The 12,287-nt window shown below is 32.5% G+C and overlaps 2 protein-coding genes across 7 annotated transcripts in view; one reads left to right on the top strand and one right to left on the bottom strand.

Moving 5' to 3' along the window:
* LOC133183247 (uncharacterized) overlaps nt 1-7,546 on the bottom strand; it is a 29,035-nt gene extending 21,489 nt beyond the window's left edge. Inside the window, exons 1-4 of one of the 4 annotated variants that reach the window (XM_061318202.1) lie at nt 7,491-7,546; nt 7,172-7,254; nt 6,956-7,073; nt 5,234-5,551 (exon numbers count right to left, since the gene is read on the bottom strand). In XM_061318202.1, the coding sequence (XP_061174186.1) occupies nt 5,234-5,551; nt 6,956-7,040 (403 nt within the window). In that variant the 5' untranslated portion in view covers nt 7,041-7,073; nt 7,172-7,254; nt 7,491-7,546. Of the gene's footprint in view, nt 1-5,233; nt 5,552-6,955; nt 7,074-7,171; nt 7,255-7,340; nt 7,423-7,490 lie in introns of those variants that run through there. The other 3 variants (XM_061318203.1, XM_061318204.1, XM_061318205.1) reach the window with 3 other exon arrangements.
* Nucleotides 1-12,287, top strand: part of LOC133181717 (cartilage oligomeric matrix protein-like) — a 69,965-nt gene that overhangs the window by 38,750 nt on the left and 18,928 nt on the right. The window contains exons 1-4 of one of the 3 annotated variants that reach the window (XM_061316278.1): nt 8,417-8,524; nt 9,237-9,404; nt 11,202-11,416; nt 11,810-12,092. In XM_061316278.1, coding sequence (XP_061172262.1) covers nt 8,452-8,524; nt 9,237-9,404; nt 11,202-11,416; nt 11,810-12,092 — 739 coding nt within the window. In that variant the 5' untranslated portion in view covers nt 8,417-8,451. Of the gene's footprint in view, nt 1-8,416; nt 8,525-9,236; nt 9,405-11,201; nt 11,417-11,809; nt 12,093-12,287 lie in introns of those variants that run through there. The other 2 variants (XM_061316279.1, XM_061316280.1) reach the window with 2 other exon arrangements.

Genomic DNA, 12,287 nt, shown 5'->3' with positions numbered 1-12,287 from the left:
AAATTACGCAAAAAATTTTTCAAAGTGCGTTAATTTTTGGGCCACGTTAACGCACTTTGAAAAAAATATATTTCTTCTCAAAGTGCGTTAATATCGACCATATTAACGCACTTTGAAAAAAAAAATGTGCATGGCTCGGTCAATATTCTTGCAAATTTTAGGAATGATAAATAATTATTTGAACCTGGCTGGATAACTTTTCGGTGATGACGTCAGGATCTGAGATATAGACGTTTTAAAGATTTTAAGGAGTTGTCTTGTTTCCAAAGGTTCTCGTAACTGTTATAAAAGGGAAATGGGTCTTAGAAATAATGGAGGAATGACTGTTTAATAGCACAGTTCGTTTCTTTTTTTTTTCTTTTCTATTTTAAATTTTATCCAGTCTCTAATAAGTTCGGTAGATGTAGGTGTCGATAAGTTATTCCCTCTCTCCATCGCTCTCTCTCATCTATTTTTCTATCATATTCATCTATCTATAGCTATCTATTGTGAACATATATGAAACTATGGTTCTCATTTATTTGACAGTAAGAAAATAAACCTTAGCCACATTACTCACTCGACTGAAATTTCTACCTCGTTCACTAATACCTTTTTCTCAAAAAGTTATGCAGTTAGATTACTTCTAAATCTGTAATTTGATATCATAAAAACGCTGGACATGTCATAAATAGCATGTTTTAATTACCATGTAAATGCATTTTTTCTGAGGAATCATTGAGGATGCATTTTGAATAAAGGTTATGCTGCTCTCCTCTTTTATATAATAGGGTGCGTAATTTTTTTTAGGAAAACTAATCGTGTAGGAAAGATAGTTGGGCTGAGGGACTTAATGTCTACCTGTCTTCTCCTCGTTCTCGATGAGAGTAGATCAATTCATCAGTTTTTCGAAAGAAATATGACAAATGCTGTCTATTATTAAAATCTAAGTTCAGAATTATTGTTTTATACGTATTTTTTCAAAGTGCGTTAAGTGTCTCCATGGTAAAAAAATGTTAATGTACACTCTTAACGCACTTTGAATTTTTTTTTTCAAAGTGCGTTGTTTCTGTCCAAAATTTAACGCACTTTGAAAAAATATTTCAAAGTGCGTTGATTTTGTCCCAATTTTAACGCATTTTGAAAAAAATTTTCAAAGTGCGTTTCCACAGCGGACTCCGGACTGTGGCTTGAGACGATAGGCATTTAGAAACTAGCAGAAGTTAGGCGTTGAACCTGCAATAAAGAAGTTAGAGTATTCCATCCCTAATAACAAAAGATTCAATGACATTGAATACATAACAGATTTGTTCATGTAGTAGGTGTTGAATACTCAGTATATTTAGACATATTTCCCATTTATTGCTATTAGCATGTGAGAGTTGGATGTGTCCTAATTTATGACCTTGAATTTTGTAAGAGTTATCTCCCTCTGTTTTTAATTAATAAAAAGAAAACTTATCTGGAAAAAAAATTGTTTTCAACTTTCTCTTGGTAAATCCTTTTCTAGTGTATTATTAGCTCTTCTAAGCCGAAGACTCAAGTGAGCTTTTTTGATCAAAATTTGTCCGCTGTCTGTTGTCGTTGTTGTCGTTAACTTTTCACAATTTCATCTTCTTGTCCAGAACCACTGAGCCAATTTCAACCAAACTTGGCACAGAGTATCCATGGGTGAAGGGGATTCAAGTTTGTTCAAATGAAGGACCATGCCCTCTTCAAAGGGGAGATAATTACAATTAGTGAAAAATTAATGGAATCTTTTAAAAATCTTCTTCTCAAGAACCAATGGGCCAGGAAAAATGAAACTCAACCTTCCCCGCCTTCCCTAACAAAAACTTATTATATAGTTAGCTATAGTTTACTATACATTTAGTTAAATATAGTAAAAACTTTGATACTTTGATTTACAATGAAACTTTACTTTGAAACTTTTTATGAGATTTCAAAGCTAAAAATCTCTTAACTTTGATAATAGTGGTGTAAAATATTGAAATAAAACGTGAATATACAAATGACAGTTCCATTTAATACAAAAAAAATGTGCATGTATGAATTGAAGAACAAAAAATAAGAATCTGAAATCCATCGTAAAAATAATTTGATTTACTAAAGGAAAAAAACTTTGATACTTTAGTGAACTATAGTTATCTATAGTTACTGTATTTTTTTTGTTAGGGTGGGCCATGATTTGAACAATCTTAATCTGAAGTATCTGCGGATACTTGTATATTAATATCACATCATAACCCTCCTGCTCTTGAGAAGATATTCCTATGTACAATTTTGATTCCTTATTGTTGTCCCGCTCTGTCCCTTGGGTTCATGAAATGAACAAACTTAAATTTACACTATGTCAAGAAGCTTTCACAGAATTTCATTTTTTTTCCTGACAGAGTGGTTTTTGAGAAGACTTTTAATGACCCTACCATTTTTTCCCCAAATTTCTTAAGGTGGTATGGGACACCAAACGAAACTTCTCCTACATATTTAATTACCCAATTTAGGAGGATTTGAAATACCTCCACCTTTCAGTATGTTAAATTGTAATATTAATATTTTTTTATTATTTTAATGAGAAATACAAAAATGGTTTTTTTTTCCTATATCATTCCTTTTTTCAGAAGCTTAATATTACCGGCAAGAGTTTACTAATATAAGTGTATAAAAAAACAAAAATGACATAAAATATGTCTTCGCATTTTTTTTAATTTTGAACAAAAAATAAGCGTAAAAAACTGGGAAAACTTTATTTCTTGAAAACAGACGGATAACATTTCATGAAAGTCTACAATTACATTGTATCTTAATATGTTAGCAAAGTGAAATAAACACATTGAATATATATATATATATATATATATATATATATATATATATATATATATATATATATATATATATATATATATTTATATATATATATAAATGGAAAATATAAAATGCATTTAAAACTTTTTGAATAAAAGATCCGAGGGGAAGAGTTATCCTTTATTTTTCAAGGGTTGAAAAAACGTAGGTGCTATTTCAGAAATGATGAGCATTTTTTTCCAAAACATAAAAACTGCACTTTGTTGCAGTACTAGTGGTAGAGTTTAACATTGAACTGTTTTGAAATCAATGCATGGACAATCGCTTTCCAGGACGTGTCTTGTTCAGAAAATAGGAAAAATACAAAACTTTTCAGCACTGGAAGTATTTGTCGATTCTGAACCCGATTAAATAGGACGAAACACCGTACTGATCCCTATTAGCAGACAAAATGTAGTACGATTTACAATATTACGCATTCATATAAATTTTCTTCTTTCTTTCTTCCTTTTTATGAGTCTATACTCGAGTGATTTATTCAAGTGATTTCAAGTCGTATCCAAAACATTCATATAAAAAAAGAAGCCCTTTGGCAGGTGTGTTTTGAGTAGAGTACAGAGTAGTATTTATGCAGTATATTTAAATCCCTCTGAATCTAGATCAGTTGTCAGTACCGATAGTCAAAATGTTGAACTGTTAAGAAAATTGAATTAATGTGTAACAGTGTTGTCTTTACTACGTGAGTGCCTTGATTAAAGATGATAAGACTAAGTGATACGCACGGGTGAAATCTAACAATACATGTTTTATAGATAATTACATCGCACCTCTACTGGGTGGCAGAATTACATGTTAGTTATAGATGTTTGTTTTTTTTTTTTTTTTTTGTTTTTGTTTTTATTATCAATTAAGCTTTAAGGGTCCTCCACACCCCGTGACTTGTGACGTATATCGAGAAAAATACTTTTACTTCCGGTTTTATATAGTTTCTGCACTGACGATTTGACTGGCACCGCCTGTAAGAGAGTCCTATAAACGCTTTAGATATAACGGTTTTGTCAAAGGAAGAGTATGCAGTCAACCGAGAGGGACAACCTGATCATAAACAATGAACACATGGCATGATCACGGCGTGACCAAAAGAAGAAAAAGAGTCGATTTTTTTCAATAAAAAATACCAGTAGATGTTTGAGTTTTTGTGGCATAATGATTCGGATTCGTAAATAACAGGTATATCTACTCGAAAACGTTTAAGTTTATTTATACTTTTAGGCTAATAAATCCATTGCGATATCGTCAACAAGGTCTGTAACAGACAGTTGTAAAAAGTTGATATTATTGCACACTGATTTGTGCGTTTCAATAATTATACCTATTTCATTGTGTGTTTATAAATATTGATAAAGTGTGCATTTTTAGTTTTGCTATCTGTCCTGTTCAGTTGTGAATAACCGTTAACGAGTTAACTGAGATGACGTATGCGGAGACTTACCAAAGTTATTGAGTCCTGGGTAACAGGAAAGATAACTCTAAAATGGAACTTTGATACCACAGATTTTGAAAATAATTTTTCTGAATAAATAAATTTGATTTTTATTCAATTTTTTGTTGTAATTTAATTCATTAATGTTTCTTCAATACTATCAGGAGTCTTCCATAATTTTTTCTCCATGTATTTTAGAGTAAATGAGTTGTATTTATTTTTTATAACTTTTATTAATTTTTTTTAAAAATATGTTCACTGATAAAATTAAGTTTTTGTTGTTGTTTTCTGAGGTTAATAATATATTCGTGGAAAACACAAAATTTGTTGTGCTACTTATCAAAACTCGATGGGGAAAAAATCTGAAAACATATGAAATTAATTTTTTTAAAAATCAGTATAAATTACATTTTAATTCTTGGCCAGTTTTTAAAGGTTGATATGCTTGTTAAAAGTAATGCTCAGTAATATGAGAACATAAGTTGGGGGTGTGTGGAGGACCCTTAAAAAACCAACAACTCGTATTAGTAATTGATCCGTACACGCATAGTTAGGAAGACAGTCTACATCTCCGCTATATTAATTACTGCTTTTATGTTTGCAATGAAACACAAATGGAGTTAACAAATCTAATCACAGATATCGGTAATATTTCAATTTATCCTTATAAATTTTTGAAGAATTATTCACTGTATGTTGAATTCGCGGAATGTTTATTTCTGCGAATATAGCGAATATTAACTCCGCGAGTAAATTTCCTGTTGTACAGGACATTAATTTAAAAGCAATCGGCATACCTAATTTCCAGTAATATCTACAAAGAATTGCATGGGTTTTTTTTCTGCTCAGACTATTCAATGGTCATGTTACCCATTTGATCTAAACAATGTGGACTCTATTATGGCAAAAAACACATATATATTTGTTTGATATTCTGATAAAACGTGCAAAAAATAAAGTTACCTTCAACATAAAGGATCACAGTTGCTGAAGTGTTCCTCTTCGTCTTATTACACGAGGCGACACAGAGGAAATCTCCGTTGGCCTCCTTGCTGATCATTTCGATATTCAAAGAAGTGTTCTTATTATACAGTCTACAGAGTGGACCTTGAGAGTGATTCTGACACCAGCTAAATGGGAATGGATCAAGAGCAGTTTGATTTCGAGACCGAAAGAACCATTCTATGGTATCATAAGAGGACGGGTTACATTCAAGAGTGATTGCTTCTCTGGGATAGCGTGACGTTGATAAGGTATCGCTGGCGGGGATCACTGGAACATCTGAAAGGAATATATTTGATCTCATTATCAATTTGAAAAACAAACTTACTAAGTGGTTTAAATTTTCAGCGCACTTCATTCAAGAAGGTGCCCCCTGCATCCTCAGCCAAAATGTCAAACCGGCGCGAAACTTCTGTTCTTCTTAGAGTTTACCTGCATATTCGGAAAACCTCTGTTGATATGGTAGGAATCCGCACATTTTGCTGCTTTCGATAACCCTAAAACGTACTGCCTCAAGGCATCGAAGACATGTTGCTTGTTTTTTCACTTTTTGAGACGCCACCACTTGTCGGTGGAGGGCACTGATGCTTGTGAACAGGACCACCCACCCACCCACCCCAATACACCCAGGGTCCAAAGATATTTTCATTTGTGTTCTTTCATAAATCATTCTTCTAGCACACTTTTACAATGTATTTCATACGAAAAATTAAAAAAAATTAGAGTAAACGTTTTATTTATTTAAAAAAATCATAGTTACCCACGGTATTATAAAATAGAGAGGGAAAGTAACTTCGAGGAAGGGTTGGGTAGGGGTTTTCACCACATGAATGTTTAGGCAGTTTTCACAACCCATCCCACCCCATTTACAACCCCTTTTCTTGTGTACATAACAGGAGATAGTTTTAAGACTTCCTATTCAGTAATATGTTGTTGATCTCACAAAAGTGTGTGTGTGTAGGGGGGGGGGGGAGGAGGCATAGATCACCCCTGCATAGATCATCCTTTTGGATCCCCCCTTATTTATGATCTCGCTACTATGCAAACATCAAACTGATTTTAAATCAATAAAATAGATGTTTGAAAAACTACACATGATGGGTAATTTTTCTTCTACATAGAAATAGCTTACCTATAAAAAAAAAAAGGTTTGTGGTGAATTCAATACATTATTTTTATATAATTAACTGTGTGATTAGTCGTCTTCAAAATTTGCCATCTTTCTTTAAGGACAGATGATACACACAAACTTTTATCAAAAATCGTGACAATAACAACTGAAGTCACGTTTATATAAGTAAAATCAATATGTTTAACCGCATAGTTTTTAAAGTTTTCATCAAAAGTTTCACAATGATGAGATTTAAAGCGACAAAAAGTTGTATATATAGATTGATAAAGATGGTTGCCGAAAGGTAGAATTTTTAACATCATAGAAAGTTTACAATTTCTTAATATTTTAAAAATTTATTATTTGCATCATTTACAAGCAAAATAGGTCCAAAAATATATATACCAATCCAGGCAACCATTTTTTGTTTGTTTGTATCATCTGCCCTTAAATTTCCTGAGCTGCAGAAAATGACGCAGCCTGAGCGTTCTTATGATAAACCTTCCTGAATGTAAACTTGATTTACTCAGCTATAAACAACATTTTTATTCATGCGATATTATCGTACTTACCGCATGTGGTTTGAGCAGACGTCGTGACAATAGGGAGTGCTGATATGAACGTGGAAAAGGTTAGGAAGGTACAGGGATTCCTCATAGCTTGTGAATAAAATGGAATTTATGGTAAACACTGCAATATAAGCTTCCATTTATTAGTTAAACATTTGAACATTCAAACTATTAGAGGAAGGAAGTGGTCAAGTGCTTTATATTAAAACGACAGTCTACCTTGTGCAACGGAACAAAATAATCACGACTCTGATCATCGCTTTATCTTTTTCGAATGTTTTCCTGTCAACTTGGATTTCCTACTTGAAATTATACAATATTTTATATATATATTAACCACACACTCAGGTTTTACTTGAACAACTTTTTAAAAAAAGCCAAAACTTACACTGTAAAAGAAGACAATTGATTTCCTAGTTAATTTTTTCTTCGTTGAAAGCCACATACAATCCATATACTACACACTTTATTAACTTATTATTCGACCCTATTAAGATCGACTGTACTGAGAGAGAGAGAGAGAGAGAGATGAACTTACCGAAATTTTAAGTAATGTTTACAAACATCACGAGTTACACTTCGTTGCTTGCCCCAGGCTAGTGAAGAGGTTAAGCATTTCCTGTTTATAAAGTAACCTAAATTTAAAATTCATAGCACTTAGAAGCAGTCTTTGAATACAACCGATTCATGATTAAAGTTGTAAAACACACACTCTTAGGAAGCTTTTTTTTTCCAGATTGATGGATAAGATTGAGGAGAGGGTTGCAACATAGTAATTAACTTAACGAACAAATAAATGGTCGAGTTATAATTTATTATTATTATTATTAGTTAAGGTATAATGGTAATAATAATGTATAATTAATAAGTAGTAGTAGTAAGTGAGGGAGAGAAGATGGGAGGGAGAGATAGAGAGGGGGTGGGACAAAAGTCTATTTGATTTAGGGGTCTCAATGTTAATTTTAGTATAAATTCATAATGTTAATTGGAAATAGTCGAGTCTTGCCACCATTTTCATGTAGTATTTGCACATCGTCGAGGATAAGGGGACAGAACTAAAACTAACCTGCTCCCCCTAAATCCAGCTATGTAAATCCTGATATAATTTAGTATACACGACTTTTATTGTAAAAAAAAATCATGAAAGCGTATAATGCTTAAAAATTAACTTTGAGATAAGCATCTACTTAGCTACAGATGGGAGCAAAAATTAGGTATCTCTTGTTATATCTTCGGTCTTGGTGCTAAATCAAAGAAAAAAATTAAAATGTTAAAATAATAATTAATAGAATAATTGTAACGTAATGCACTATGGGGATATACTAACAAAAATTCAAGAGCGATACGATTTTTAGTTCTTGTAATATTACGCTATTTTCCATGCGAAGCTCAAATTTTGTAAACAGCTGTAAAGTTCCCACAGAAGCTGTTTCATTTTCCCTCGACCTTTTTGATTTTTAGTGACTAAGGAGACGTACTATAATATCTTCAACACAAAAATGACTGTAAAATTTCTTCATGTTCTCGTTCTGCTTTTGGGATGTTTTAAATTTTCTTTTGAACTCAAAAAGGGTAAGCTTTGTAATATATTTTGCATACTAGTAAAACATAATACTTAAGTTTGTAAATGTTTAATATTATACAAATATACAATGTCTTGATTGTTTATACTTGTTGAAGTCTTAGCCTAACGGAGTGAGAAAAGCAAGATAAAAAAATTTAAAAAACATAACTAATTTTATGAGTTTGGAATTTCTTCATCTGTTTTTGGTTTGATGTAAAAAGAAAAATAAATATGCCTGAAAGTCAAATGCAGATGAAATAACTTTTCATACCCAATTGTATCAATATAGAAGTTGAAAAAAAGCTGTATGTTCAGCTAGAACGTCACATGTATCAATCTGAAAGTTCTCGACCTTTTTCTTCCCAGTGTAGAAAAATTAAATACGTATGTTTACCTGGAAGGTTATGTGGAGGTGAACATAGAATTTCTTAGATTTCTAGGATGTTGGATCTTAGCCACTTATAGAGCTGGGAATTATTCTATAATGTTACTAACCATGCATGCAATAGCGTGGTGCAAAACTGAAAACACGATTTTTTGGACTTTTTAAGAAATATATTAAAATCATGTCCTTCTGTTTGTATATCCTCCAAGCTAAAACAAGATCTGGATGTGCACTTTATTTACGTATTACATTTCAGTAATTAGTTAATGGTAAACAAAACCATGCTAATAGCAAAGAGAATAATCAATGGTAAAAGTTTGAAACGTTGTTTCCAGTGGAGCAGGATTCTATAGGTTCGGCGTTCCTGATGACACCAGATGTCTTCCTGACAGGGGAGTTGTTTGATGACAAAGACCGCCAGGGGGCGTTGGTTTTGTTTCGGGGCGAGGATGAAACACTTGGGACAAAGTTTATCGTATACCTGGAATTTATTTCACATCAAGGTATTGCGATCTTGTATCGTCTCCTCGCACGAATGCATGTTACTGAGTAACTCAATCTGTTCAATGAACCCTACAATGAATGTCGCCATATTGTACCCCAAAGTCACCTGATGCAAAGTCACCTTGTAAAGTTCACAATACCTCGATATACATACAGCATAAGGCCACATTATTGTTTTCCATAAACGAATTTTATCCATAAGCATAATAACTGTAATGTTTCAATAATTATTTTGTTTGTATATGAAATGTTTGTACAGATAATAATCCCCATGTAGCATGCCGAGGTTTATGTGAATTGTGCTGTGGAGTATCTCTCATCACTACTGGTTCGATATTGATTCACGGATATAGACCACTCATATATTTCTCCCGACTATTTTTTTCTGCAAATTGAACTTTTAAATGAAAGACGTGGCCGATAGTTTGAATATCTTCATGACATATAATATTAAATTTGAAAACGCTTACATTAATTTTCACAACCTAAAGAAGACCTTATTGACAAAAAAATTGCTTGTTCCTTCTTCTTTTTTCTTCAGTATATATATGTGTGTATATATGTATACATATATATATATATATATATATATATATATATATATATATATATATATATATATATATATATATATATATATTTATATATATGTGTGTGTGTGTGTGTGAGGGGGTGTGTGTGTGTGTACCGAAAAAAAACTTCGAGATATCTGAGGGTTCGAGATATCGAGGGTAAAATACTAAAGAAATACTTAGTAAGGATTTTTTAGTCACTTCGATAAACAAGCAATTTTTATAAACATTCAAACGATTTTCTTAATCGTACGAGTGATTTAAAAAACTTTTTTTTAAATTGTAATAACGAATTTTTTTTAAATTTAAATTCTTACCAAATTTTATTCCTACACTATAACATTACCCTTAATTGACTATACTGCAGCAAAACGTGGGGGAGGGACCGGGCTTTCAATGAACATTTTCAATAGTAAAAAGTAATGTTTGGAAAAAAAGGGGGGGCAGGCCCCTCCTCCCCCTTCCCCCGATGCTATGTACCGGATACAAACAATTCTATTTTTTCTAGAGATTTGAAATGGCACGTATACGCCGTCATAGCTTAAGAAAAAAAATGTCGAATGTTGATTTTTTTATATGGCAGGTGCCACATCTGTGCAAGCCATGGGTTTGCGATCCGCTCTGTTTGAGAAGAGAGGAGTGAATCGTTAAGCTTGACTGACAAAGATGCAGGTGCCTTCATATTTCGATGTTTGACATAGTACTTAGTACATGTATAATGCCTATTTCTTGAAATGAATTTCTTTTTCATTCAAATGGACTTGAGCTTGAACTTGAGAAATTGACATTTGCAACTAATTAGAAAAAAATCTACTTGTTTCAAAGTGTCTGAGAATTGGTACTGCATGTAATCATTAATTAATGTAATTTCCATGAAACTTATTTTGGCATTTGTCTTTTTTTTTTTGCGTTTACAGCTACTCAGCATAGGAAATTAAAAATATTTACAAAAGTTATGCTCAAAATATATGCTTTTCAAACAAACGGCCTGAATCAGGAGTCTAAGCGAAAGGTTTGTATGTGTAAAAAAATGAAAACGGATTGTTTTTACCTTATTTTACATTATACTAGTGTGTTAATCATTAAATGTCATTCTCTATTTCTAGTTATAATACACTACATCATACTAGTCTGTTAATCATTAAATGTCATTCTCTATTTCTAGTTATAATACACTACATCATACTAGTCTGTTAATCATTAAACGTCATACTCTATTTCTAGTTATAATACATGTCAAATCACGCGATGGAAAAGAGGTTCAGATAACGTTTCCATGTCAACCCCAGCTGAAAGAAAAAGACATTCGAATCACTCTCCACTTTAAAGACCTTTTGAAATCCCCAAACCAAATCTTAATGTATATCAACTGCAAATTGGTAGGGAACGAGACGAGCTCAGTCCCCATTAGGGAGGGGCTGGTAGGATCCCAGAGACAGGTAAGGCAACGGACTCTAAGATCATGGTATTTATGTTTATTTATCAATTTCATTCCTATACAGGACTGAACTGCATATCTTCGTATACTCTCTCTTTCTCCCTCTCAAGCGATATTTTTGTTTTGTATCCCTTGTACAAGTTTTATTGTTAAGAGTTAATTGGTGGCATCTATATATATATATATGCATGAATGACATCGGAACCATGTGCTGCTACTTAAACCAGCAGTAATCCGTCAAAACAGTTTGTATGCTTTACATTCTAAACATTTTATGCATTTGCTGGCAGTTAACTTACAGAAGCGAAGCGCGCTATACAAGATATAACTTGTACTTCATTCGGACAATAAAATATTGAAAATGATTAATCGTATTATTTGTTTTCATTTGTAGCAAATAAATCCCAGGTTCTGGTTTTATGTTGGAAAAGACGTAAGACCTGTTCTACAGAATCAGGGCTGTCCAGTGATCTTCCCTACTCAGGAACCACCCTCGAGAAATGCTCATGAAACTATTGTTCGAGTAGTTGTTCCACCCCGCCCAAAACCAGACCAACATCTCGACAAAGAAAGAACATCATCTAAGGATAGATCGGACCATGTTAAAACTCCCAGGGAACCTCTTCCGGAAAGTCGACACAGGTTAACACTTCCGGATTCTAAAGCCATACCCATTGGTATTAAATGGTCACATAACTTATGATACTGAAGTTTGAATGATGTTTACTAACACTTCATTTCTCCACAATTTTTTTAATTATTCATGGAAATTGATATAACATGTATTTAAATCCTTGTAAGTATAACATATTGAATTGCGTCGAAGATGATGAATTAAAAAATCATATTTAACAAGTGTAATATTCTACATA

This window comes from Saccostrea echinata, unplaced genomic scaffold (genome assembly GCF_033153115.1).
Source record: "Saccostrea echinata isolate AGI-Se365-2 ecotype Australia unplaced genomic scaffold, CSIRO_AGI_Sech_v1 ptg000009l, whole genome shotgun sequence".
NCBI classification, from domain to species: Eukaryota; Metazoa; Mollusca; class Bivalvia; order Ostreida; family Ostreidae; genus Saccostrea; species Saccostrea echinata.
Note: the sequence above shows the minus strand (reverse complement) of the source record. Positions and strands in the feature narration are given on the sequence as shown.